At 45.3% G+C, this 24,443-nt stretch overlaps 1 protein-coding gene across 1 annotated transcript in view; it reads left to right on the plus strand.

Moving 5' to 3' along the window:
• Window positions 1-617: 617 nt before the first annotated feature.
• Window positions 618-24,443, plus strand: part of apip (APAF1 interacting protein) — a 41,044-nt gene continuing 17,218 nt past the window's right edge. The window contains exons 1-2 of the mRNA XM_048546120.2: window positions 618-658; window positions 15,330-15,430. Coding sequence (XP_048402077.1) covers window positions 641-658; window positions 15,330-15,430 — 119 coding nt within the window. The 5' untranslated portion in view covers window positions 618-640. The remainder of the gene's footprint in view (window positions 659-15,329; window positions 15,431-24,443) is intronic.

Here is a 24,443-nt window from a genome sequence, read left to right on the forward strand (position 1 = left end):
ATTCTGCGCCATATCATTCCAGCGCCCCACCCCACCCCACCCACGAGCTTTCCCCAATTCCCTACCCCTCGTTCAATATCCTCCCTTCATCTTTCCCGTCTCTATCTGCCCTTTTCTCACTCACCCAAAAGCCGGCGACTAGAGCCCACATACCGGCAGTGACCTAAGCGGACGGCCAAAAGCGGGAGGCTCCGAGACGTAAGGGCCACTCGAAGGACACTAAGGGAGCCGAGCAGCGAAGCGGCCATGATGGCCGTACCCAAGCAAAGGAGGACTTACTACACGGCCCAAACATACGCTGTGTCCCGCTCATCCACTACAAGCTCCGCCCCACCGCTGCGCCTTCCTCCCACGCTGGCAAGTTCCGCCCCGCACCTGCGCTGTGGGCCCGACCAACGGATTTCCGCCCCATCCACTGCACGTTGCGCCCCGCCCCCTTCCTGCCCTCCCCCACCCTCGCTACCCAGCAAACTGAGCGCTCCGCCCCACCCCTGCACGCTTCGCTCCATCACCTCACGCCCACCCCCACAGCACGTACCGCCCTGACCCTCCACGCCCCGCCTCACTCGATCACACTCCGCCCCCATTCACGTAACGTCCCGCCTCCTGCACGCTCCGTCCCGCCCCCTTTTGAGAGGACATGGAGCCGGAGTTGGAGGTGAGGTCGTGGGCGGTAGAGAGGGAGAACGGGGGCTGTTGCTGTGCCGATTTCAGCCGGACATTAGTTTAGTTTGTGCCTATTTTTATGAAACAAAGAACTGCGTGTGCTGGTTGATCAGAAACAAAAACAGAAAGTGCTGGAGAAGCTCAGCAATCTGGCAGCAAGAAAGCAGTCGATACAGGCCGTTTTGTTTTTCCCTTGGTGAAATGTTATACGGTCTGACCTTCTTCCTCCACGTCTGATATTTCCCCAGCTTGTCTGCACCATATTGTCTGAGGCCTCTATAAAATAGACCTTTCAAAGAGGTTACATTAAGGATTTTGCCATTGTACGGTGTAAGGTCAGTCATGGACAAGTAACAACGCAGAAAGAGGCCATTCGGTCCATCGTGTCAAACATGGAACATAGGAACAGCAGTAGGCCATTTGGCCCATCATGCCCACACCACTATTCACTGTCAGAAGTTGCACATTGCCAGGTTATAGTCCAACAGGTTTATTTGAAATCACAAGCTTTTTCAGCCCTGCTCCTTCAATCAGGTGAAATATTGGACAACAACCTTGTGTTCTGTAACTTCTGGCATTGCCCACCTCAGTCCAACACTGACACCTCCACATCTCTGTTCAATATGATCATGATGATCATGCAAGTCAGTACCCCTATGCCCACTTTTGCCATTCTCTTTGTTCCCTTTAGCCTTTAAAATGCTATCTAGCTCATTGAAAGCATTCAATGTTTTTAGCACGTGTGCCCAGTTTTCTGTGAGATCATCTAACAGTTTATTTCAGATCCTGACTACCGTACTGTCTGAATAATAATGACTTTTCTCATGCCATCATTGTCTCTTTTGCCAGACACACTCAAACAATGTCCTTTGTTTCCTGATCCTCCCACCAATCATTCTTCCTTTCCAGCTAAAGGAAAGAAAAGCAGTATAAACAAACAATACTTAAATGTGCTCTGTCGGGACATCACAAACCTCCCCTCACCTCATAATTTGAACCCCTCTGTTTCTTAACCACATATAACCACATAGAATGAACTTAAAAGACCCTATACAGACAACAAGCAAAACAAACGTCACTTACAAAATAATAAAATGTGAGGCTGGATGAACACAGCAGGCCAAGCAGCATCTCAGGGCACAAAAGCTGCCATTTCGGGTCTGGACCCTTCATCAGAGAGGGAACTGGAATAAATAGGGAGAGAGGGGGAGGCGGACCGAAGATGGAGAGTAAAGAAGATAGGTGGAGAGAGTTTAGGTGGGGAGGTAGGGAGGGGATAGGTCAGTCCAGGGAAGACGGACAGGTCAAGGAGGTGGGATGAGGTTAGTAGGTAGCTGAGGGTGCGGCATGGGGTGGGAGGAAGGGATGGGTGAGAGGAAGAACCGGTTAGGGAGGCAGAGACAGGTTGGACTGGTTTTGGGATGCAGTGGGTGGGGGGGAAGAGCTGGGCTGGTTGTGTGGTGCAGTGGGGGGAGGGGACAAACTGGGCTGGTTTAGGGATGCAGCGGTCCCCAAGCTTGCAGAACACCTCCGCTCAGTTCGCAACAAACAACTGCACCTCCCAGTCGCAAACCATTTCCACTCCCCCTCCCATTCTCTAGATGACATGTCCATCATGGGCCTCCTGCACTGCCACAATGATGCCACCCGAAGGTTGCAGGAACAGCAACTCATATTCCGCCTGGGAACCCTGCAGCCATATGGTATCAATGTGGACTTCACCAGTTTCAAAATCTCCCCTTCCCCTACTGCATCCCTAAACCAGCCCAGTTCGTCCCCTCCCCCCACTGCACCACACAACCAGCCCAGCTCTTCCCCCCCACCCACTGCATCCCAAAACCAGTCCAACCTGTCTCTGCCTCCCTAACCGGTTCTTCCTCTCACCCATCCCTTCCTCCCACCCCATGCCGCACCCTCAGCTACCTACTAACCTCATCCCACCTCCTTGACCTGTCCGTCTTCCCTGGACTGATCTATCCCCTCCCTACCTCCCCACCTATCCTCTCTCCACCTATCTTCTTTACTCTCCATCTTCGGTCCGCCTCCCCCTCTCTCCCTATTTATTCCAGTTCCCTCTCCCCATCCCCCTCTCTGATGAAGGTTCCAGGCCCGAAACGGCAGCTTTTGTGCTCCTGAGATGCTGCTTGGCCTGCTGTGTTCATCCAGCCTCACATTTTATTATCTTGGAATTCTCCAGCATCTGCAGTTCCCATTATCTCTGTCACTTACAAAATACCTTGCAAGAACTGTGACAAACACTACATTGGACAAACAGGCAGAAAGCTAGCCACCAGGGTAGATGAACGTCAACTAACAAAAAGACATGACCTACTATCACTAGTATCCTTACATACAGATGAGGAAGGACACCACTTTGATTGGGACAACACATCCATCCGAGGACAAGCCAAACAGAGACATGCACGAGAATTCCTAGAAGCATGGCATTCCAACCGGAACTCCATCAACAAACACATTTATTTGGAGCCCATATACCACCCTTTGAGAAAAAGAACAGGAAATGACATCACCAACACAGGAAATGACATCACCAACCCAAGGAAACCTAAACAGATAAATAGAAAGTGGGACATAACACCAGCGCTTCACTAGAGGTGCACTGATGATGTTACCTAGAATGGTGATGAAATGTCTGAAAACGAACCTTCCAGCTCATGAGCAAACTTACATCCATAACAACATATTCTTAGAGAAGAATACCCCAGCTCTCCAGGAGAGCTGTCCAAACTCTTTACATAACTGAAGTTTTACATCTCTGGAACTATTTTTCTGAAAACGTTTGTGCCTTTTTTAACACCTTCACACTGCTCCTGATGTGTGAACTGGACACTGCTGCACTTCAGGCCAGTTAGTGCCAGTTAAGCATAGATTCTTTTCTTTTGTATTCTACTCTTATTTGTAAAACCCAGGATTGTGTATGTTTTATTAGCCACATTTTCAACTTAACCCTGGTGCCTCTAAGTGACCTTCAGATCCCTCTGTTCCTACATCCCTTTAGAATTGTATCCTTTATTTTATATTCTCTTTAGTTCTTCCTACCAAATGTATCACTTCACAGCATTAAACTACATCTCACACTTGTTTGCCCATTCCACAGCTTGCTGATGCCCTCTTGAACTTCATCACGACTGTGTCATTCATACATTTTGAAAATGTGTTTTGTATACCTAACACTAGATCATTTACATATCAAGAAAGATAGGCTTCTAACATAATTCTCTATGAAATTTCAGCACATTGCTTTTGTCTGCTTTGAAAACACTGTTTCCAACTCCTCTCCATTTTTTTATCATCTGGTTAACCTTTTATTCACACTGCTATTGATCCTTTTAAGCCGTTGCCCCCTAACTTTTCAAAGTTACTTTTGGAATGCCTTTTGTTTGTTGATTTGTACCACACCTGTAGCATTACCTTCATCAGACTTCACTGTTATTTCAACAAAAAATGCTACCAAGTTATTTAAAGATGATTTCATAGAGACATACAGTTTGAAAATAGTTCCTTCAGACCAACTTGGCCATTTCAATCCAGTATCCTAAACTGAATTAGCCCCATTTACCTGCATTTGGTCCATGAGGCTCTAAACCTCTCCAATCTGTATACTTTTCCAAATGACTTTTAAATGTTATATTACCTGCCTCTACCACTACCCCTGGCAACTCATTCCGTATACACACCACCCTCTGTGTGAAAAAGTTGCCCATCAGATCCTTTTTAAATCTTTCCCATCTCACCTTAACCAATGCCCTCTAGTTTTGGTCTCCCTACCTTAATGAAAAACCCTTTAGTATTAACCTTATCTATGCCACTCATGATTTTATAAATCTCTGTAAGGTCATCCTTCAGCCTCCTACACATCAGGGAAAAAAACTCCCACCCTATCCAACCTCTTGTTATAACTCAAACCCTCCAGTCTCACATATTCTTGGAAATCTTTTTCGCATCCTTTTCAGTTTAATAACAGCCTTCCTGTCGCTGGGGGACCAGAATTGTATGCAGTACTCCAAATGTGGCCTCACAGGTATCTTGTGCAGCCATTTCCATTTAACAAATCCATGATGTCTTTCTTTAATTAATTCACATTTCCCAAGAAACTGCTAATTTTGTCCAGGCTATCGTTTTGAAAATCTTTCTCACCACTGAGGTTCACCTTACTGCCTTGTAGTTATTGAGTTTATTCTTACACCATTTTTTGGTACATGTATGTCATATTCATATTTCTCCAGGCCTTTGGCACCACCTCCATAATAAGGAGGATTTGAAAGTTATAACCAATATCTCTGCAATTTCCATCTTTGCTTTGCCCAGTATCTTTGGAAATATCTTTTTCCCATCCTGGTGCCTTGTCAGTGTTAACTATAGGCAGCCTATCCAATACCTCTTGAACAATTGTTTTTGTCTTTCCAGTATTTCAACTGCATATTCTTTCACTGTCACTTGGCAACATCTTCTTCTTTGGTGAAGAAAGATGCAAAGTACTCATTTGATATTGCAGCAATGATCCCTGTCACGAAAATATAAGAGTTAGATACAATAAAAAATTACAAGGATTTATTCGAAGGGTGCAGGTGCATAATTCCTTGAAGGTGGAGTTGCAGGTAGACAGGGTAATGAAGAAGCCATTCGGCACTTTTGCCTTCATTAGTCAGTGCATTGAACATAGGAGTTGGGATGCCATGTTGCATCTGTACAGGATATTGGTGAGGCCACTTCTAGAATACTGTGTTCAGTTCTGGTCTCTCTGCTATTGGAAAGATGTTGTTAGCTTGAAAGAATGCAGAAAAGACTTACAAGGATGTTTCTGGGATTGAAGGGTGTGAACTTAGCAGAGGAGGCTGAATAGGCTTAGGGCTGTTTTCCCTGCAGCTTTGGAGGCTGAGGGGTGACCTTATAAAGGTTTATAAAATCATAAGGGGCATAAATAAGGTCAATAGCCAAAGTTTTGTTCTTCTCAGGCCAGGGGATTCCTTAACTCGAGGACAGAGGTTGAAGGTGAGAGGGGAAATGTTTAAAAGAGACCTGAGGGGCAACTTTTTCATGCAGAATGTGGTGTGTGTATGGAGCAAGCTGCCAGAGGAAGTGGTGGAGGCAGGTACAATTACAACATTTAAAAGGCACCTGGATGGATTTAGAGGGATATGGGCCAAATGCTGGTGAATGGGACTATATCAGTTTATTAGGATATCTCATTGGCATGGATGAGTTAGACTTTAGGTTGTGTTTCTATGTTCTAAGACTATTCACAACTTAACCTTTATAAGTAGAGATCTAGAATTTAAGATAAGTTCTACGACAAATATACAAAGCCCTGGTTAAACCACACCTGATGTACTGTTCTCGGCACAGAGCCTTTGAAAGGATATTTAGCTGCAATGACCAGCATGTTACCCTTTTGTGAGGGGAGATTATGCTTGCATCATTTTGAAATAATTGATAGGGTGGGTCTCTTCCAGAACAAGAAATACATGCAAGCTGAATTAAGAATTTAAAAGTCGAGCTGGATAAGTTTTGCTTGACAAGAATGTGGTCAAGGCAAGTGGGTCAAGTTAAGATAATTATTAGTCATGTTCTGTTTGAATGGTGAACTGCCTGAAAGATTGTAGGGCTGTCTCCTGTTCCTGCATGCTACTGGGTCCATACTGTTTCACAGACTTGTGTTTCTAGCAGCGAATTCCGAGGAGAGCTCTGATTGATTTAGAAGAACAGCATTTGATACATCAACCGCCTCAACCTCTCCACCCCTCTCACCCACTCCAACCTCTCCCCCGCAGAACGGGCAGCCCTCCGCTCCCTCCGCTCCAACCCCAACCTCACCATCAAACCCGCAGACAAGGGTGGCGCAGTGGTAGTATGGCGCACTGACCTCTACATCGCCGAGGCCAGACGCCAACTCTCCGACACCACCTCCTACCGCCTCCTCGATCATGACCCCACACCCGAGCACCAAACCATCATCTCCAACACCATTCACGACCTCATCACCTCAGGGGACCTCCCACCCACAGCCTCCAACCTCATTGTTCCCCAACCCCGCACGGCCCGTTTCTATCTCCTTCCCAAAATCCACAAACCTGCCTGCCCTGGTCGACCCATCGTCTCAGCCTGCTCCTGCCCCACCGAACTCATCTCCACCTATCTGGACTCCATTTTCTCCCCTTTGGTCCAGGAACTCCCCACCTACGTCCGTGACACCACCCACGCCCTCCACCTCCTCCAGGACTTCCAATTCCCTGGCCCCCAACACCTCATATTCACCATGGACGTCCAGTCCCTGTACACCTGCATTCCGCATGGAGATGGCCTCAAGGCCCTCCGCTTCTTCCTGTCCCGCAGGCCCGACCAGTCCCCCTCCACCGACACTCTCATCCGCCTAGCTGAACTCGTCCTCACACTCAACAACTTCTCTTTTGACTCCTCCCACTTCCTACAGACTAAGGGGGTGGCCATGGGCACCCGCATGGGCCCCAGCTATGCCTGCCTCTTTGTAGGTTACGTGCAACAGTCCCTCTTCCGCACCTACACAGGCCCCAAACCCCACCTCTTCCTCCGGTACATTGATGACTGTATTGGCGCCGCCTCTTGCTCCCCAGAGGAGCTCGAACAGTTCATCCACATCACCAACACCTTCCACCCCAACCTTCAGTTCACCTGGGCCATCTCCAGCACATCCCTCACCTTCCTGGACCTCTCAGTTTCCATCTCAGGCAACCAGCTTGTAACTGATGTCCATTTCAAGCCCACCGACTCCCACAGCTACCTAGAATACACCTCCTCCCACCCACCCTCCTGCAAAAATTCCATCCCCTATTCCCAATTCCTCCGCCTCCGCCGCATCTGCTCCCACGACAAGACATTCCACTCCCGCACATCCCAGATGTCCAAGTTCTTTAAGGACCGCAACTTTCCCCCCATGGTGATCGAGAACGCCCTTGACTGCGTCTCCCGCATTTCCCGCGACACATCCCTCACACCCCGCCCCCGCCACAACCGCCCCAAGAGGATCCCCCTCGTTCTCACACACCACCCTACCAACCTCCGGATACAACGCATTATCCTCCGACACTTCCGCCATTTACAATCCGACCCCACCACCCAAGACATTTTTCCATCCCCTCCCCTGTCTGCTTTCCGGAGAGACCACTCTCTCCGTGACTCCCTTGTTCGCTCCACACTGCCCTCCAACCCCACCACACCCGGCACCTTCCCCTGCAACCGCAGGAAATGCTACACTTGTCCCCACACCTCCTCCCTCACCCCCATCCCAGGCCCCAAGATGACATTCCACATCAAGCAGAGGTTCACCTGCACATCTGCCAATGTGGTATACTGCATCCACTGTACCCGGTGCGGCTTCCTCTACATTGGGGAAACCAAGCGGAGGCTTGGGGACCGCTTTGCAGAACACCTCCGCTCAGTTCGCAAAAAACAACTGCACCTCCCAGTCGCAAACCATTTCCACTCCCCCTCCCATTCTCTTGATGACATGTCCATCATGGGCCTCCTGCACTGCCACAATGATGCCACCCGAAGGTTGCAGGAACAGCAACTCATATTCCGCCTGGGAACCCTGCAGCCATATGGTATCAATGTGGACTTCACCAGTTTCAAAATCTCCCCTTCCCCTACTGCATCCCTCAACCAGCCCAGTTCGTCCCCTCCCCCCACTGCACCACACAACCAGCCCAGCTCTTCCCCCCCACCCACTGCATCCCAAAACCAGTCCAACCTGTGTCTGCCTCCCTAACCGGTTCTTCCTCTCACCCATCCCTTCCTCCCACCCCAAGCCGCACCCCCCGCTACCTACTAACCTCATCCCACCTCCTTGACCTGTCCGTCTTCCCTGGACTGACCTATCCCCTCCCTACCTCCCCACCTACACTCTCTCCACCTATCTTCTTTACTCTCCATCTTCGGTCCGCCTCCCCCTCTCTCCCTATTTATTCCAGTTCCCTCCCCCCATCCCCCTCTCTGATGAAGGGTCTAGGCCCGAAACGTCAGCTTTTGTGCTCCTGAGATGCTGCTTGGCCTGCTGTGTTCATCCAGCCTCACATTTTATTATCTTTGATTTTAAAACTGTTTTCCCAAGCTTTTGTTTAATCAATACGAGATAATTAATGAACGTGATTGAGGTCAATGGCAAAATCCACGATGTAGCCTTTGTTCTAATGGCACTTTTCAAAAATGCCTTGGAGTTACATAATGCAGGGAAGATTGGAGATGTCAGTCCTTTGTATATTTCAATGGCTTCCCAACATGACACAGTGGGAAACTGAACTGTGCAACTTCAACAACTGCCATGCAATGTTTGTCAAAACAGAACAACGTGTTTTTCTTAATGCAAAAGATGCTGGATCACTATTGTTAAGATAATCTACGATGCAGAACTATGGCCTAAATAAGTCATGTTGTTGGTGGGAAGAAATGTTGTGCTGCCCCATCTGCCAGTAACAGGTGTTACAGCTCTATTGAAATTACTTTCAGTATTTTAGTCCTCTTTGAGTGCAGAGCTGTAATTGATGTAATAACCCAAGAGCATAATTGCAAGAAACGTTGTAGCACCATGACACATAGTAATTGATCTGTAACAGAAACATACTTCCTTCAGAAAAAGGTACCATTACTGTTGACAATTATGAGATTTATAAAGTGTGTGAGAGTAACAGGGGACTGGACACAGTCATATGCCAGGCTCAGGAAAAAGGAAGAGGAAGAAGGAATAATGTTGGCAATAGTTCATCTGCATCTTTGTTTGGCTGAGCTGGCAGCTATTTTTAGATGTCGTGAAATAACTCCATATTAAAGTCTTTGTTATGAAACATGGCAGGTAGTCATTATGGATCTATACAGGCAAGAATCTAAATGTATATATTCAACTTTGTTCTGTTCATTTGGAAATCTGTAACTCTTTAGAAACTGTACTTAGTTTCTGTGCAACAGAGTAAGACATGTAGTTATTGTGAGTGTAAAGCTCTCCCTTTTGCGTATTGATCTCTTCTAAATTACAAAAAGCTGCAACATGAGGACAGTGTGCCTCATGTTGTATTCTGCATCTGTGATTTAATCCAATCTCAGTTGGGGAAGCACTGGGGAATTTATAAGTTTAATGTTATATAGAGATTGCCAGTGCTGTTAGAAGTCAGAAAAATAATGTAATAATCTGCCAATTACACGTAGCTGTGTCAGAGGACCTGGAGAGTTGGACCTTCTTTACAGCTGACCATAATAGATCTGATAGTTGTAACTCTCTGTTGCAGAATGTTGTCTAAGATAGGTGATTGGAGAATAAATGATGTTAGCAAAGGCCTGGCATGCTATGATTGCAGCTTATAATTAGCCTGGATATCATCCGATAATCTACTAAAGCTTCTAAACTTAATGCACTGACACACATCATTGTGGCTGAAATAGATAAATTACAGATCACTCAGAGAATCAAGGGTTGTGGGGAAAACACAGGAAAGTGGATTTGAGGAATGTTGGATCTGCCTTGATTCTATTGAATGGTAAAGCAGGCTGAACGGCCTACTCCTGTTTCCATTTCTTACTATGGACTTATGAGGAGTGAGAGTGTGCTGGTGTAGCATGAGCATAGGATCAGAATGCTCCAGCAATGGTTAAGTAACTCACCAAGGCTCAAATAATGCAGTTTTACTCACAGCAATGGTAAAAGAGGCGAGCCTGCAATGTGTCAGCCATTGGCACATATTTGAGTGTAGCTAGTTTATTTTTCACCTATGATTGTTGGTGATGGACGAGGTGAAGAGTTAATTATCTGCGTCTGTGGTCACCAAACCAGACCTGCTTTGAAACTTCCTGCAGACATGTTCATTTCCCTACCTATTTACTTCATACTCATGAAGTCCAAACTGCCTACCTTCTTGTTTTCCACTGGCTGTAATGCATTAGCTAATATTAATTTGCATCATCATTTCCTGACCTGTGTCATCAGTGCCCTTATACTCTGCAAGATGCTCTCATTTTCAATCTAAGTTATTTTCCCAAGCTGTTTCATCTTCATTCTCTCAAATTCAAAAGGTGGTGGCTTGAACATGCCTGATCAAAACTAACTCAAATATCTATTGCCAGATCTGGCCAGGCCTCTCATTCCTGTACTGAGACTGCTTACTGCTTCTGTCATCTTGGAGAACCATGTGAAGTTTGGGCTCCTTTTCTCTATAAATTAACTCTTCCTTGCTGCTCCACCATAGTCTCCAACTATAAGGGTCTCATAAATTTCCTCTTCACCACATCAAAAGCCGTTGACTAGTTGGGTATCAAAAAGATGTCATTGTATGTTGTTTCGATATCACATTCAACAATTCAACATAGTTTGAAAGGCAGTGGGGAAAAATATGGCAAAAATTGTTTTCCACACCCCTGTTGCTTTGAGGTCATTGTGGCTAGGGCAAGGAACAAGCTCAGACCTCTGCAAGGTAAGTATATTTACCTCTTCAAACACGTCTCTCCATGGGACCCATCTACTCCCTCAACCCCAGTCACTCTAAACTGAGGATCACTCCATTCCCTTTCAGGCCTGCAGGCAGTCTTGTGGAATCTTTGCTCTGCAATGTTCTATGTACAAACCTGAATGTCTCCATGATCTTATTTGGACCTGGTTTGTTTACTTTCCTTTGTTCTAGATTGGAAAGGATGATTTGCCAACCCCTTTGTTGAACACCTGGGGTAAGAGATCTCACCATATGAAGAGTGGGGTGTTTGTTCATTGTGAGACAGGCCAATTAATTACTTACTTTCAATAGTCTCTGGAGAAAACAGACTCTGTGTATTAACATTATATCTGAGTGCCATTTGTTAAAAAATTTGTGCGAATACATTTCTCTGCTTCAGAAATGTTTCCTTCTTACTTCCAAATCTTTCAATAAATGTCACAAAGTCCTGAGATAAGCCAACCATTTATTCCCTCAGACCCTTCTCCCGATGGGGGAGTGCTCATCAGGTTATCTGTACTCACATTGCTCTCTAATACTGTTGGCAGAGGACTATCAGATTCTCTATTTGGCAACATCAAGGTCTGTTACCTCCAATGCAGTAAAAGGTACATGAGACATCAAAGCTTTGGTGGCACAGTGGCTCAGTGGTTAGCACTGTAGCCTCACAGTGCCAGGGACCCGGGTTCGATTCCAGCCTCGGGCAACTGTCTATGCGGAGTTTGCACATCCTCCCTGTGCCTGCGTGGTTTCCTCCCACCATGCAAAGTTGTGCAGGCTAGGTGGATGCCTTCTTAACAACCCTATCAACCTGGGTGGCAACTTTCAAGGATCTGTGTACATGGACACCGAGATCTCTCTGCTCATCTACACTACCAAGAATCTTACCGTTAGCCCAGTACTTTGCATTCTGGTTACTCCTACCAAAGTGCATCACCTCACACTTGTCCGCATTAAACTCCATTTGCCGCCTCTCAGCCCAGCTCTGCAGCTTATCTATGTCTCTCTGTAACCTACAACATCCATCGTCACCATCCTCAACTCCACCGACCTTAGTGTCGTTTGCAAATTTATTAAGCCATCCTTCTACACCTTCATCCAGGTCATTTATAAAAATGACGAACAGCAGTGGACCTAACACCGACCCTTGTGGTACACCACTTGTAACTGGTCTCCAGGATGAACATTTCCCATCAACCACCACCGTCTTTCTTCTTTCAGCAAGCCAATTTCTGATCCAAACTGCAATATCTGCCACAATCCCATTCCTCTGCATTTTGTAAAATAGCTTACTGTGAGGAACCTTAACGAACACCTTGCTGAAATCCATATACACCACATCAACCGGTTTACTCTCATCTACCTGTTTGGTCACCTTCTCAAAAGAACTCAATAAGGTTTGTGAGGCACGACCTACCCTTCACAAAACCATGCTGACTATCGCTAATCAAATTATTCTTTTCCAGATGATTATAAATCCTATCTCGTATAACCTTTTTCCAACACTTTACCAACAACTGAAGTAAGGTTCACTGGTCTATAATTACCAGGGTTGTCTCTACACCCCTTCTTGAACAGCGGAACCACATTTGCTATCCTCCAGTCTTCTGATTCTATTCCTGTAAACAATGACGAGTTAAAGATCAATGCCAAAGGCTCAGCAATCTCCTCCCTGGCTTCCCAGAGGATTCTAGGATAAATCCCATCCGGCCCAGGGGACTTATCTATTTTCACACTCTGTCGGATTTCTAATACCTCTTCCTTGTGAACCTCAATCCCACCTAGTCTAGTAGCCTGCATCTCAGTATTCCACTCGACAACATTGTCGTATTCTAGAGTGTATACTGTCGAAAAATATTCATTTAGTGCTTTCCTTATCTCCTCTGACTCCACACACAACTGCCCACTACTATCCTTGATTGGCCCTAATCTTACCCTCGTCATTCTTTTATTCCTTAAGTACCTGTAGAAAGCCTTAGGGTTTACCCTGATCCTATCCGCCAACAACTTCTCATGTCTCCTCCTGGCTCTTCTGAGCTCTCTCTTTAGGTCTTTCTTGGCTACCTTGTAACCCTCAACCACCCTAACTAAGCCTTCACATCTCATCCTAACATAAGCCACTTCTTCCTCTTGACCAGAGATTCCACTTCCTTCGTAAACCACGGCTCCCACGCTCTACAGCTTCCTCCCTGCCTGACAGGTACATACTTGTCTGGGACACACAGGAGCTTTTCCTTGAATAAACTCCACATTTCTAATTTGCCCATCCCCTGCAGTTTCTTTCCCCATCCTATGCTCCCTAAATCTTGCCTAATCTCATTGTAATTGCCTTTCCCCCAGCTATAACTCTTGCCCAGTGGTATACACCTATCCCTTTCCATCACTAAAGTAAACATAACAGAATTGTGATCGCTATCACCAAAGTGTTCACCTGCTTCCAAATCTAACACCTGGCTGGGCTCATTACCTAGTACCAAATCTAATGTGGCTTCGCCCCTTGTTGGCCTGTCTACATACTATGTCAGGAAGCCCTCCTACACAGTACTCGAACTATAGTGTTCCCAGTCAATATTTGGAAAGTTGAAATCCCCCATGACAACTACCCTGTCTCTCTCACTCCTTTCGAGAATCATCTTTGCTGTCCTTTCCTCTACATGTCTGGAACTATTCGGAGGCCTGTAGAAAACTCCCAACATGGTGGCCTCTCCTTTCCTGTTTCTATCCTCCGTCCATACTACCTCAGTTGACGAGTCCCCAAACATCCTTTCTGCAACTGTAATACTGTCCTTGACCAACAATGCCGCACTGAAACATCTAAATCCCGGAACCTGCAACAACCATTCCTGTCCCTGCTCTATCCATGTCTCCGAAATGGCCACAACATCAAAGTCCCAGGTACCAACCCATGCTGCAAGTTCACCCACCTTATTCCGGATGCTCCTGGTGTTGAAGTAGACACACTTCCAACCAACTTCTTGCTTGCCGGTGCCATCTTGCGTCCGTGAAACTTTATTTCAGACCTCCCTACTCTCAACCTTTTCTGTAGTCGAACATCACGCACCCTGGCACCTGGGAGGCAACACACCAACCGTGAGTCTCTCTCATCCCCACGGAACCTCCTATCTGCCCCCCGAACTATGGAGTCCCCAATGACTACTGCTCTGCTCCTCATCCCCCTTCCCTTCTGAGCAGCAGGGACAGACTCTGTGCCAGAGATCTACGCCCCACTGCTTTCCCCTGGTAAGTAGTCCCCCCCAACAGTATCCAAAACAGTATACTGATTGTTGAGGGAAATGGTTACAGGGGATCCCTGCACTGCCTGCCGGTTCCCTTTCCGGCCCCTGACCGTTAGCCATCTGCCTTTTTCTTGTATCTGAGGAGTGACTACCTCCCTGTAACTCCTCTCAATAACCCCCTCTGCCTCCTGAATGATCCGAAGCTCATCCAGCTCCAGCTCCAGCTCCAGCTCCCTAACGCGGTTTTCGAGGAGCTGGAGTTGGGTGCACTTCTCGCAGATGTAGTCAGCAAAGACACTTGTGGTGACCCTTACCTTCCACATTCTGCAGAAGGAACGTTCAACTGCCCTGACCTCAATTCCCATTATTCTAAATTCCCAAAGAGACTGTTGAAAAATAAAGAATAAAAAATAAACTAGTTACCTTACCAATCAGGCGCACAGAACTTTTTTTTGGTTAGAGGAGGAGGATGGGTGGAAGACACTACCCGAGTAGTGTTTCGGGTAACGCAACCACACAAATATATTATCTCACTTACTCAGCAGTCCCGTGTCCGCTCCACTCAGCGTACGCTCTGCCTATTCACGAGGTAAGTTTTTAAAGCGCTGTGCTGCACAAAGAAATGGAAGGCACCGATGCTCGAGGTAAGCTTTTTAAAAATTTAAAATCTCTGACTCACCGGCTTCCCGACAGTGAGGTCTCTTAATAAAGATGTTTGTATAGATCTATATTCCAGAGAAGACGAAGATATTATGAAACTAATAAAGAGTTGTTGTTTGTTCCAGACCACAGGAGTTGGGATTAAACCTTGAGTAGATTACTTAAAGCTGAGTATATTTAAGCACGCATAGGCACAAACATGTATTTGCAGCTGGGCTACCTCTGCGCATTCTAGTGCACCAAATGGTTTTTCAATTGATTATTCTAGAAGCTAATAGAACTTCACTTCTTTCTTTAGGGAAAAGAGCACCCACGCAACCTGATTCCAGAACTCTGCAAGCAGTTCTATTATTTAGGCTGGGTAACCGGGACTGGTGGAGGCATCAGCCTCAAATATGGGTGAGTTTAAGGGAGGAACAATTGTGTGGAGAAATTCTGGAAGTCACCTTGTAAATCATGCTGTACGTGTCATTGAAAAGATGTTTGTGTAAAATATGAGAGATAGTGGGAACTGCAGATGCTGGAGAATCCGAGATAACAAAGCGTGGAGCTGGATGAACACAGCAGGCCAAGCAGCATCTCAGGAGCACAAAAGCTGACGTTTCGGGCCTGGACCCTTCCCAAAACGTCAGCTTTTGTAGTCCTAAGATGCTGCTTGGTCTGCTGTGTTCATCCAGCTCCACAATTTGGAACTTGTGTAAAATATATCTCTTCACCACAGAATCTGTGTAGGAATACAGTTCTTATATTTAATAGGTATGCTGAAACGTTTTGATCTTCCTTCAACTTGTAACATTTCTGTATTATACATTTTCCATCTGAAGTTCAGTTCAAATATTATGAATGCAAAGTAGATTTCTGTAAGCTCCAGTAAAATAAAACAAAGAAATGTGGATGCTGGAGATCTGAAACAAAACAGAATATGCTGGAGAAACTCAGCAGGTATGTCAGCATCTGTGGGGAGAAAACAGAGTAACATTTCAACTCTAGTGACTATCTCCAGAACATAAGAAACAAATTCTGCAAAAATGACATTAAATTCTTTTGGGCTGATTTCAATTATCTGACATATTCTTTATTTATGCATAGATTTGTAATAGATTCTTCATTTTTCTTGAGCCTGGACAATCTGATCTAGCAATGTCATATTTTTCTATGGCTCAGAGATGACAAGAGGCAATATGTGTGACTTTCAATGACAAAATACATTAATAAAAGATCAAAGCCCCTGAGCAATGCTAATAAATTTGCTCAATATATGAGGTTATGAATTTTGAATCATCTGCAAATAGATCTGCTTGGAGAAGCTGTTACTATGGAGTGTAAGAAAACGTCTTGACTGGTAACCCTCAGGAGTCAATATCATGAGTTTGATATATTTTTCAAGTCACCATCTCATTAATGCTGATAATTTTGCAGAAAAGGAAATAACACCCTCAAACACTCAACAAAAAGAACCCCAAGAACTATGGATGCTGGAAATCCAAAACATAAACAGAAATTACTTGAGAAATTGTAGAGTTCTGAAGAAGGATCACTGAACCTGAAATGTCAGCTCTGCTTTCTCCCCGTAGATGCTGCCAGTCCTACTGAGTTTCTCCTGCAATTTCAGTTTTTGTCCCTAAAACACTCTTCGTGTTTAAACAAAAACTGAAAGAACTATGGATGCTGTAAATCAGAAATGAAAACAAATTGCTTGAGAAACTCAGCAGGTCCGGCAGCATCTGTAAAGAGAAGTCAGAGTTAATGTTTCGGGTCGAGTGACCTTTCCTCAGAACTGCATTTAAATTCTTGACTTATTTTCACTTGCCTTCCCTTAGCTCAACAGCGAGCACTATTCCAGCAGCTAAGAAGCAATAAAGTTTAAAATGATAAAAAGGTTATTCAATTCATCAAGTCCTGTTAAAACCAAATCCCTGTGTGATTCTAGCAAGTAAATCTCTACCTTACCAGTTGAACATTTTTTTACTGAATCCATTTTTTGCCTTTCCCTGGGGAAAGAAAACTTCAAGCAGTGACTTTAATCTCAAATATCTCTTTAAAAAGACTAAATACAGCATGATCCTATTGCATTAAGTGACTGACTGAATCACGCAACTCCTCTGGGAATTGTGTCCCACCTCCATTAAGAACTCATCTCTCATCTGTGTTCTGAATATGAATGTGTTTGAGCCCTCTTTTTTGTATTTATTTCCAATTTCTTGCTTCAATCTTATCTTGTTAACTACAGGATTCTCATCACATTAAAAGAATTGCGTAAGACTTTCTGCATTAAATATTTATCTTTTTGAAGGGTTCAAAATGGTGTCGGTTGAATCATCTTTAAATGATTTGGTTGCAGCAGAATTTTACAATCTTAATGAATGATTTGCATAGACAATAACATACAATAACAGAGCAGCACCATCTAGCTTTAAAGTTAAGATTAAAATATTCAGGCAATTACACTAAACCCATTTGATTTACAGTGCTGTCTTGGAGGCCCTTGAGCAAAACCTTTAATTATTCTAATTGTGTGTAGTGTCAGTCTCAACAACATGTCCACTATCATGGCATAACTGATAGAGATCCTAGCCTGCATGCTCAAAAGGCCAGTACGGCTTGTTTGTACTCTGTGCCACTTATGATTTAAGGGCGAACTGAAAGCATTCACTGACAGAAAGGATTAATGTGATTGTCAGTTTCCCACGTATTTTTTGTAATGCAATGTTGTGACATCCATTTGGACTGATTTGGATCATTGCATTCAGCTGTACTGAAATTACAGTCTTTGAGCACCATCTAGTGTTTGTTATTTTTTTTTGCCTCATCTGATCAAATAGGTTTAAAAGTGAATGATAATCACAGAATCAAAAGTAAAACACAGTGGATATATCCTCACATTTCACTTAGCTGGGTGGCTGATTTGTGATGTAGTTTGAAGCCAACAGCACAGGTTCATCTCCCATCCTGGCTGAGGTTGCCTAACTTCTTAACCTCTCCCCTCACCTGAAGTGTGGTGATCCTCAGATTAAAACACCACCAGTCATCACATTCTTTTATGGTCCTCTGGGATTATGGCGACCTCATCTTTACCATTATATCTCAATGCATTATCGGAGTAAGCAGTATGGTGGCTCAGTGGTTAGTGCTGCTGCCTCACAGCACCTGGAATCCAGGCTCGATCCCACTGTTGGGTGAACGCCTACGTGAAGTTTACACATTCTCCCATTGTCTGCTTGGGTTTCCTCCCACAGCCCAAAGATGTGCAGGCTAGGTGTATTAGCCATGCTAAATTGCCCAAAGTGTTCAGGGATGTGTAGATTAGGTGGGTTATTGGGGTTACATAGAACATAGAACAGTACAGCACAGAACAGGCCCTTCAGCCCACAATGTTGTGCCGACCATTGATCCTCATGTATGCACCCTCAAATTTCTGTGACCATATACATGTCCAGCAGTCTCTTAAATGACCCCAATGACCTTGCTTCCACAACTGCTGCTGGCAACGCATTCCATGCTCTCACAACTCTCTGCGTAAAGAACCTGCCTCTGACATCCCCTCGATACTTTGTGAGGGGTAGGTCATGCCTTACAAACCTTATCGAGTTTTTTGAGGATGTGACTAGAAAAGTTGATGAGGGTCGAGCTGTGGATGTGGTATGTATGGACTTCAGTAAGGCATTTGATAAGGTTCCCCATGGTAGGCTCATTCAGAAGGTCAGGAGGAATGGGATACAGGGGAACTTAGCTGCTTGGATACAGAATTGGCTGGCCAACAGAAGACAGCGAGTGGTTGTAGCAGGAAAATATTCTGCCTGGAAGTCAGTGGTGAGTGGAGTTCCACAGGGCTCTGTCCTTGGGCCTCTACTGTTTGTAATTTTTATTAATGACTTGGACGAGGGGATTGAAGGATGGGTTAGCAAGTTTGCAGACGACACAAAGGTCGGAGGTGTCGTTGACAGTGTAGAGGGCTGTTGTAGGCTGCAGCGGGACATTGACAGGATGCAGAGATGGGCTGAGAGGTGGCAGATGGAGTTCAACCTGGATAAATGCGAGGTGATGCATTTTGGAAGGTCGAATTTGAAAGCTGAGTACAGGATTAACGATAGGATTCTTGGCAGCGTGGAGGAACAGAGGGATCTTGGTGTGCAGATACATAGATCCCTTAAAATGGCCACCCAAGTGGACAGGGTTGTTAAGAAAGCATATGGTGTTTTGGCTTTCATTAACAGGGGGATTGAGTTTAAGAGTCGTGAGATCTTGTTGCAGCTCTATAAAACTTTGGTTAGACCGCACTTGGAATACTGCGTCCAGTTCTGGGCGCCCTATTATAGGAAAGATGTGGATGCTTTGGAGAGGGTTCAGAGGAGGTTTACCAGGATGCTGCCTGGACTGAAGGGCTTATCTTATGAAGAGAGGTTGACTGAGCTCGGTCTCTTTTCATTGGAGAAAAGGAGGAGGAGAGGGGACCTAATTGAGGTATACAAGATAATGAGAGGCATAGATAGAGTTGATAGCCAGAGACTATTTCCCAGGGCAGAAATGGCTAGCACGAGGGGTCATAGTTTTAAGCTGGTTGGTGGAAAGTATCGAGGGGATGTCAGAGGCAGGTTCTTTACGCAGAGAGTTGTGAGAGCATGGAATGCGTTGCCAGCAGCAGTTGTGGAAGCAAGGTCATTGGGGTCATTTAAGAGACTGCTGGACATGTATATGGTCACAGAAATTTGAGGGTGCATACATGAGGATCAATGGTCGGCACAACATTGTGGGCTGAAGGGCCTGTTCTGTGCTGTACTGTTCTATGTTCTATGATACTTTCCACCAACCAGCTTAAAACTATGACCCCTCGTGCTAGCCATTTCTGCCCTGGGAAATAGTCTCTGGCTATCAACTCTATCTATGCCTATGGTTGCCTATGTCTATGGTTGGGTCTGGATTGGATGCTCTGAAGTTTGATGTGGACTTGGTGGGCTGAAGGCCCTGCGTCCACACTGTAGAGATTCCATGATTCTATTACATTAAGTAAACTAACTATCAAAATGTATTTGTAGGAAACCATCAAATTTAGTCTTGTAAGAAAAGTTGGTAATTTTTTGTTATATGATGTTTTAAATGTTCATTCATAGCATTTGGGGCTCCTTGCCAAAGAATGTATTTCTTGCCCTTTCCTAATTATCCTCAACAAAGTGAAGATGAATTTTTTTTGAACGACTGCAGTCCTTGTGATGTAGGAACACCAACAGGACAGTTAGGAGGAGAAAGGATAGTGACATAGTGACATTGAAGGATATAGTATCAAGTCAGGATGTTGAGTGGCTTGGTGGGAAACTTGCAAGTGATGGTACTGTCATGTATCTGCTGCCCTGGTCTTGCCAGTTGGTAGAGATCACAGGTTTGGAAGGGACTATCAAAGGAGGTTTGGCAACTTCCTGCAGTGCATGTTGTAGAAGTGCACAGCTGCCACTCTGTGTCTCTGGTGGACAGAACAGATGTTTAAGGTGATGAACAAGGTACTGAAAACATGGGTGCTTTGCCCTTCTTCGAGCTTCCTCAGTATTGTTAGAGCTAAGCTCATCTAAGCAAATGGAGAGTGTTCTATCACATTCTTGACTTGCTCCTCATGACTGGTGGACAGGCATCAGGGACTCAGGAGGTAATTATATGTTGCCAATTTCGCAGTCTGTCTTGTAGCCGCAGTATTTCTGTGGCTGGCATATTTATGTTTTTGGTTAATGATAACCCTGGGATGTATGTTATAGGGGATTCAGTAACAGTAATGACAGTGACCATCAAGAGAAGATGACTTGTTTCTGGAACCAGCCTGACAGATTGGAAAATTGTAAACATAACACCTCTGATCAAAAAAAGGGAGGGAGACAACAAACAGGAAACTATGGGTAAGCTAGACTGACCTTTCTTATAGGGAAAATGCTAGAATCTGTTAAAGACGTAATAGCAGGACGTTATGAAAATTATAATACAATCAGGGAGAGTCAGTGTGGCTTTTGTGAAAGAAACATTGTGTTTGGTTTATTAGAGTCCTTTGATAGTGTAACAAGCAAGATAAATAAAGGGTAACCTACGAATGTGATGTAATTGGATTTCTAAAAAGTACTTGACAAGGTGCTATATCAAAGTTTACTACCCAGACTAAGAGCTCACGGTTTCAAGGGTACATATCAACATACTTAGAGAATTGGTTAACTAACAGGGTGCAAATAGTGGATTATTTTGAGTTGGTAAACTACTGCTACAGGCGTCCTTGATATTTACAGTCTGCGTCAATGACTTTGATGAAGGGACCAAGTGTATCGCAACTAAATTTACTGATGACACAAAAATGGGTACAAACGTAAGTTTTCAAGAGGACTTAGAGTCTACAGAGGCATTTAGATAGTTTAAGAGAGTAGGTGGAAATATGAAGAAAATATGGCAGATGGAATAGAATATTGAAAATTGTGAACTTATCAACTTTGGCAAGAAGAATAGCAAAGCAGTATATTATTCAAGTGGATCTATGTGGCCTGGTAGATGAATCACAGAAGTGGGTGCACATGCATATTGACTGATCATTATCTGAGCAGCTGCGATGGAACCTGCACAGCGTGCAATCAGCAGCTAACAGCTGCATTTCTGACTTTACCTTGGAAACACGCAGCTGGAGATGGTTGCCCCTAGGGCACTACTCAGAAGTACTTTGGTGAGGAGACAGCAATGACTGGCCTATAAAGCCACAACTATCTTCCTTCATGCATGGTTTTACTTCGAGTAGTGGAGACTTTACAGTCACTATATCCTGATACCCAGTGTCTTCAACAACAAAAACAAAGTTGCTGCAAAAGCTCAGCAGATCAGGCAGCATCTGTGAAGAAAAAATATTTGTCCAGTTCTAGGGACCGGTCACCGGACCCAAAATGTTAACTCTGATTTTTTCTTCACAGATGCTCAGCAGGTCTGGCAGCATCTGTGAAGAAAAAATCAGAGTTAACGTTTCGGGTCTGGTGACCGGTCCTTAGAACTGGGCAAACATTTTTTCTTCACAGACGCTGCCAGATCTGCTGAGCTTTTCCAGCAATCTTGCTTTTGTTCCTGATTTACAGCATCCACAGTTCTTTCAGCTTTTACCCAATGTCTTCAATTTTGCTTGGCATCAAAGCAGCATTTCACCTGATGTGAGATCAAGGAAACCAAGCAAAATCTTTCGGGTGGTGTCATTGTGGCAATGCAGGAGGCCCAGGATGGACATGTCATCCGAGGAGTCGGAGGGGCGGAATTGAAATGGTTCGTGACTGGGAAATGTAGTTGTTTGTTACGAACAGAACATAGGTGTTCCGCAAAGCGGTCCCCAAGCCTCCATTTGGTTTCCCTGATGTAGAGGAGGTCACAACGGGAACAGCGGATAGAGTATATAACATTGACAGATGTGCAGGTGAACATCTGTTTGATGTGAAAAGTCTTCCTAGGGCCTGGGATCGGGGTGATGGGGGAGGTGTAGGGGCAGGTGTAGCATTTGCTTTGGTTGCAAGGAAAAGTGCTGGGGGTGGTGGGACTGGAGGGGAATGTGGAGTGGACAAGGGAGTTACGGAGAGAGTGGTCCCTTTGGAAAGCATGAAAGATGCAGGGACACCATCTCATATTTCGCTTGGGAACTCTGCAGCCCAACACTATCGATGTGGATTTCACAAGCTTCAAAATCTCCCCTCCCCTGACAACATGCCAAAACCAGCCCGGCTAGTCCCCGCCTCCCGAACCATTCCTCCCACCTCAAGCCCCACCCCCATCCCCTACCGACAAACCTCATCCTGCCCCCCGCCGACCTGTCTGTCCTCCCTGGACTGACCTATCTCTGCCAACTCCCCACCGACTTTCACTTTCACTGGCTCAAACCCCGCCTCTTTGACCTGTCTGTCTCCTCTCACCCTATCTCCTCCTTTATCCATCTTCTATCCACCTCCCCTGTCTCCCTATTTATTTCAGAATCCCCTTCCCCTCCCCCTTTTCTGAAGAAGGATCCCTACATGAAATGTCAAGCTTTCCTGCTCCTCTGATGCTGCTTGGCTGACTGTGTTCATCCATCTTCTCACTGTGTTATCTCTGGTTTGATTAAGGATTGGGCAAAAAATGCAGCAATGTGCAATCCTTGATTTTTATAGAACACAGAACATAGAAAGATACAGCACAGTACAGGCCCTTCGGCCCACAATGTTGTGACGTGGAATAATCCTAATCCAAAAATAAAATAACCTAACCTACATTCCCCTCAATTCACTGCTATCCATGTCCATGTCCAGCAGTTGCTTAAATGACTCTGCTTCCACGACTACCACTGGCAAAGTATTCCATGCGCTCACAACTCTCTGGGTGAAGAACCTCCCTCTGCCGTCTCCTCTATACCTTCCTCCTAACACCTTAAAACTATGACCCCTCGTGGCAGTCAACCCTGCCCTAGGGAAAAGTCTCTGGCTATCGACTGTATCCATGCCTTTCATTACCTTGTACACCTTGATCAGGTCACCTCTCTTCCTCCTTCTCTCCAGAGAGAAAAGTCCGAGCTCAGTCAACCTCTCCTCGTACGACAAGCCCTCCAGTCCATGCAGCATCCTGATAAACTTCCTTTGCACCCTCTCCAAAGCCTCCACATCTTTCCTGTAATAGGGCAACCAGAACTGGACACAATATTCCAAGTGTGGTCTCACCAGGGTTTTGTAGAGCTGCAGCAAAACCTCGCGGCTCTTAAACTCGATCCCCCTGTTAATGAAAGCCAAAACACCACATGCTTTCTTAACAACCTTACCCACTTGGGTGGCAACTTTGAGGGAGCTATGCACTTGAACACCAAGATCCCGCTGTTCCTCCACACTGCCGAGAATCCTGCCTTTCATCCTATATTCAGCATTTAAGTTCGACCTTCCAAAATGCATCACTTCGCATTTATCCAGGTTGAACTCCATCTGCCATTTTTCAGCCCAGCTCTGCATACTGACAATGTCTCGCTGAAGCCTGCAGTAGCCCTCGATACTGTCAACGGCACCTCCAACCTTTGTGTCATCAGCAAACATACTAACCCACCCCTCAACCTCCTCATCCAGGTCATTTATAAAAACTACAAAGAGCAGAGGCCCAAGAACAGAGCCCTGTGGGACACCACTCAGCACTGACCTCCAGGCAGAATATTTACCATTACAACTACTCTCTGCCTCCTGTCAGCCAACCAATTCTGAATCCAGACTGCCAAATCACCCTGTATCCCAACACCTCCTGACTTTATGCATGAGCCTGCTGTGGGGAACCTTGTCAAATGCCTTGCTGAAGTCCATGTATACCACATCCACTGCTTGACCTTCGTCAACCTGTCTCGTGACCTCCTCAAAGGACTCAATAAGATTTGTGAAGCATGACCTGTCCCTCACAAAGCCATGCTGACTCCCTT

The sequence above is a fragment of the Stegostoma tigrinum genome, chromosome 17, assembly GCF_030684315.1.
Source record: "Stegostoma tigrinum isolate sSteTig4 chromosome 17, sSteTig4.hap1, whole genome shotgun sequence".
Taxonomy (NCBI): Eukaryota; Metazoa; Chordata; class Chondrichthyes; order Orectolobiformes; family Stegostomatidae; genus Stegostoma; species Stegostoma tigrinum.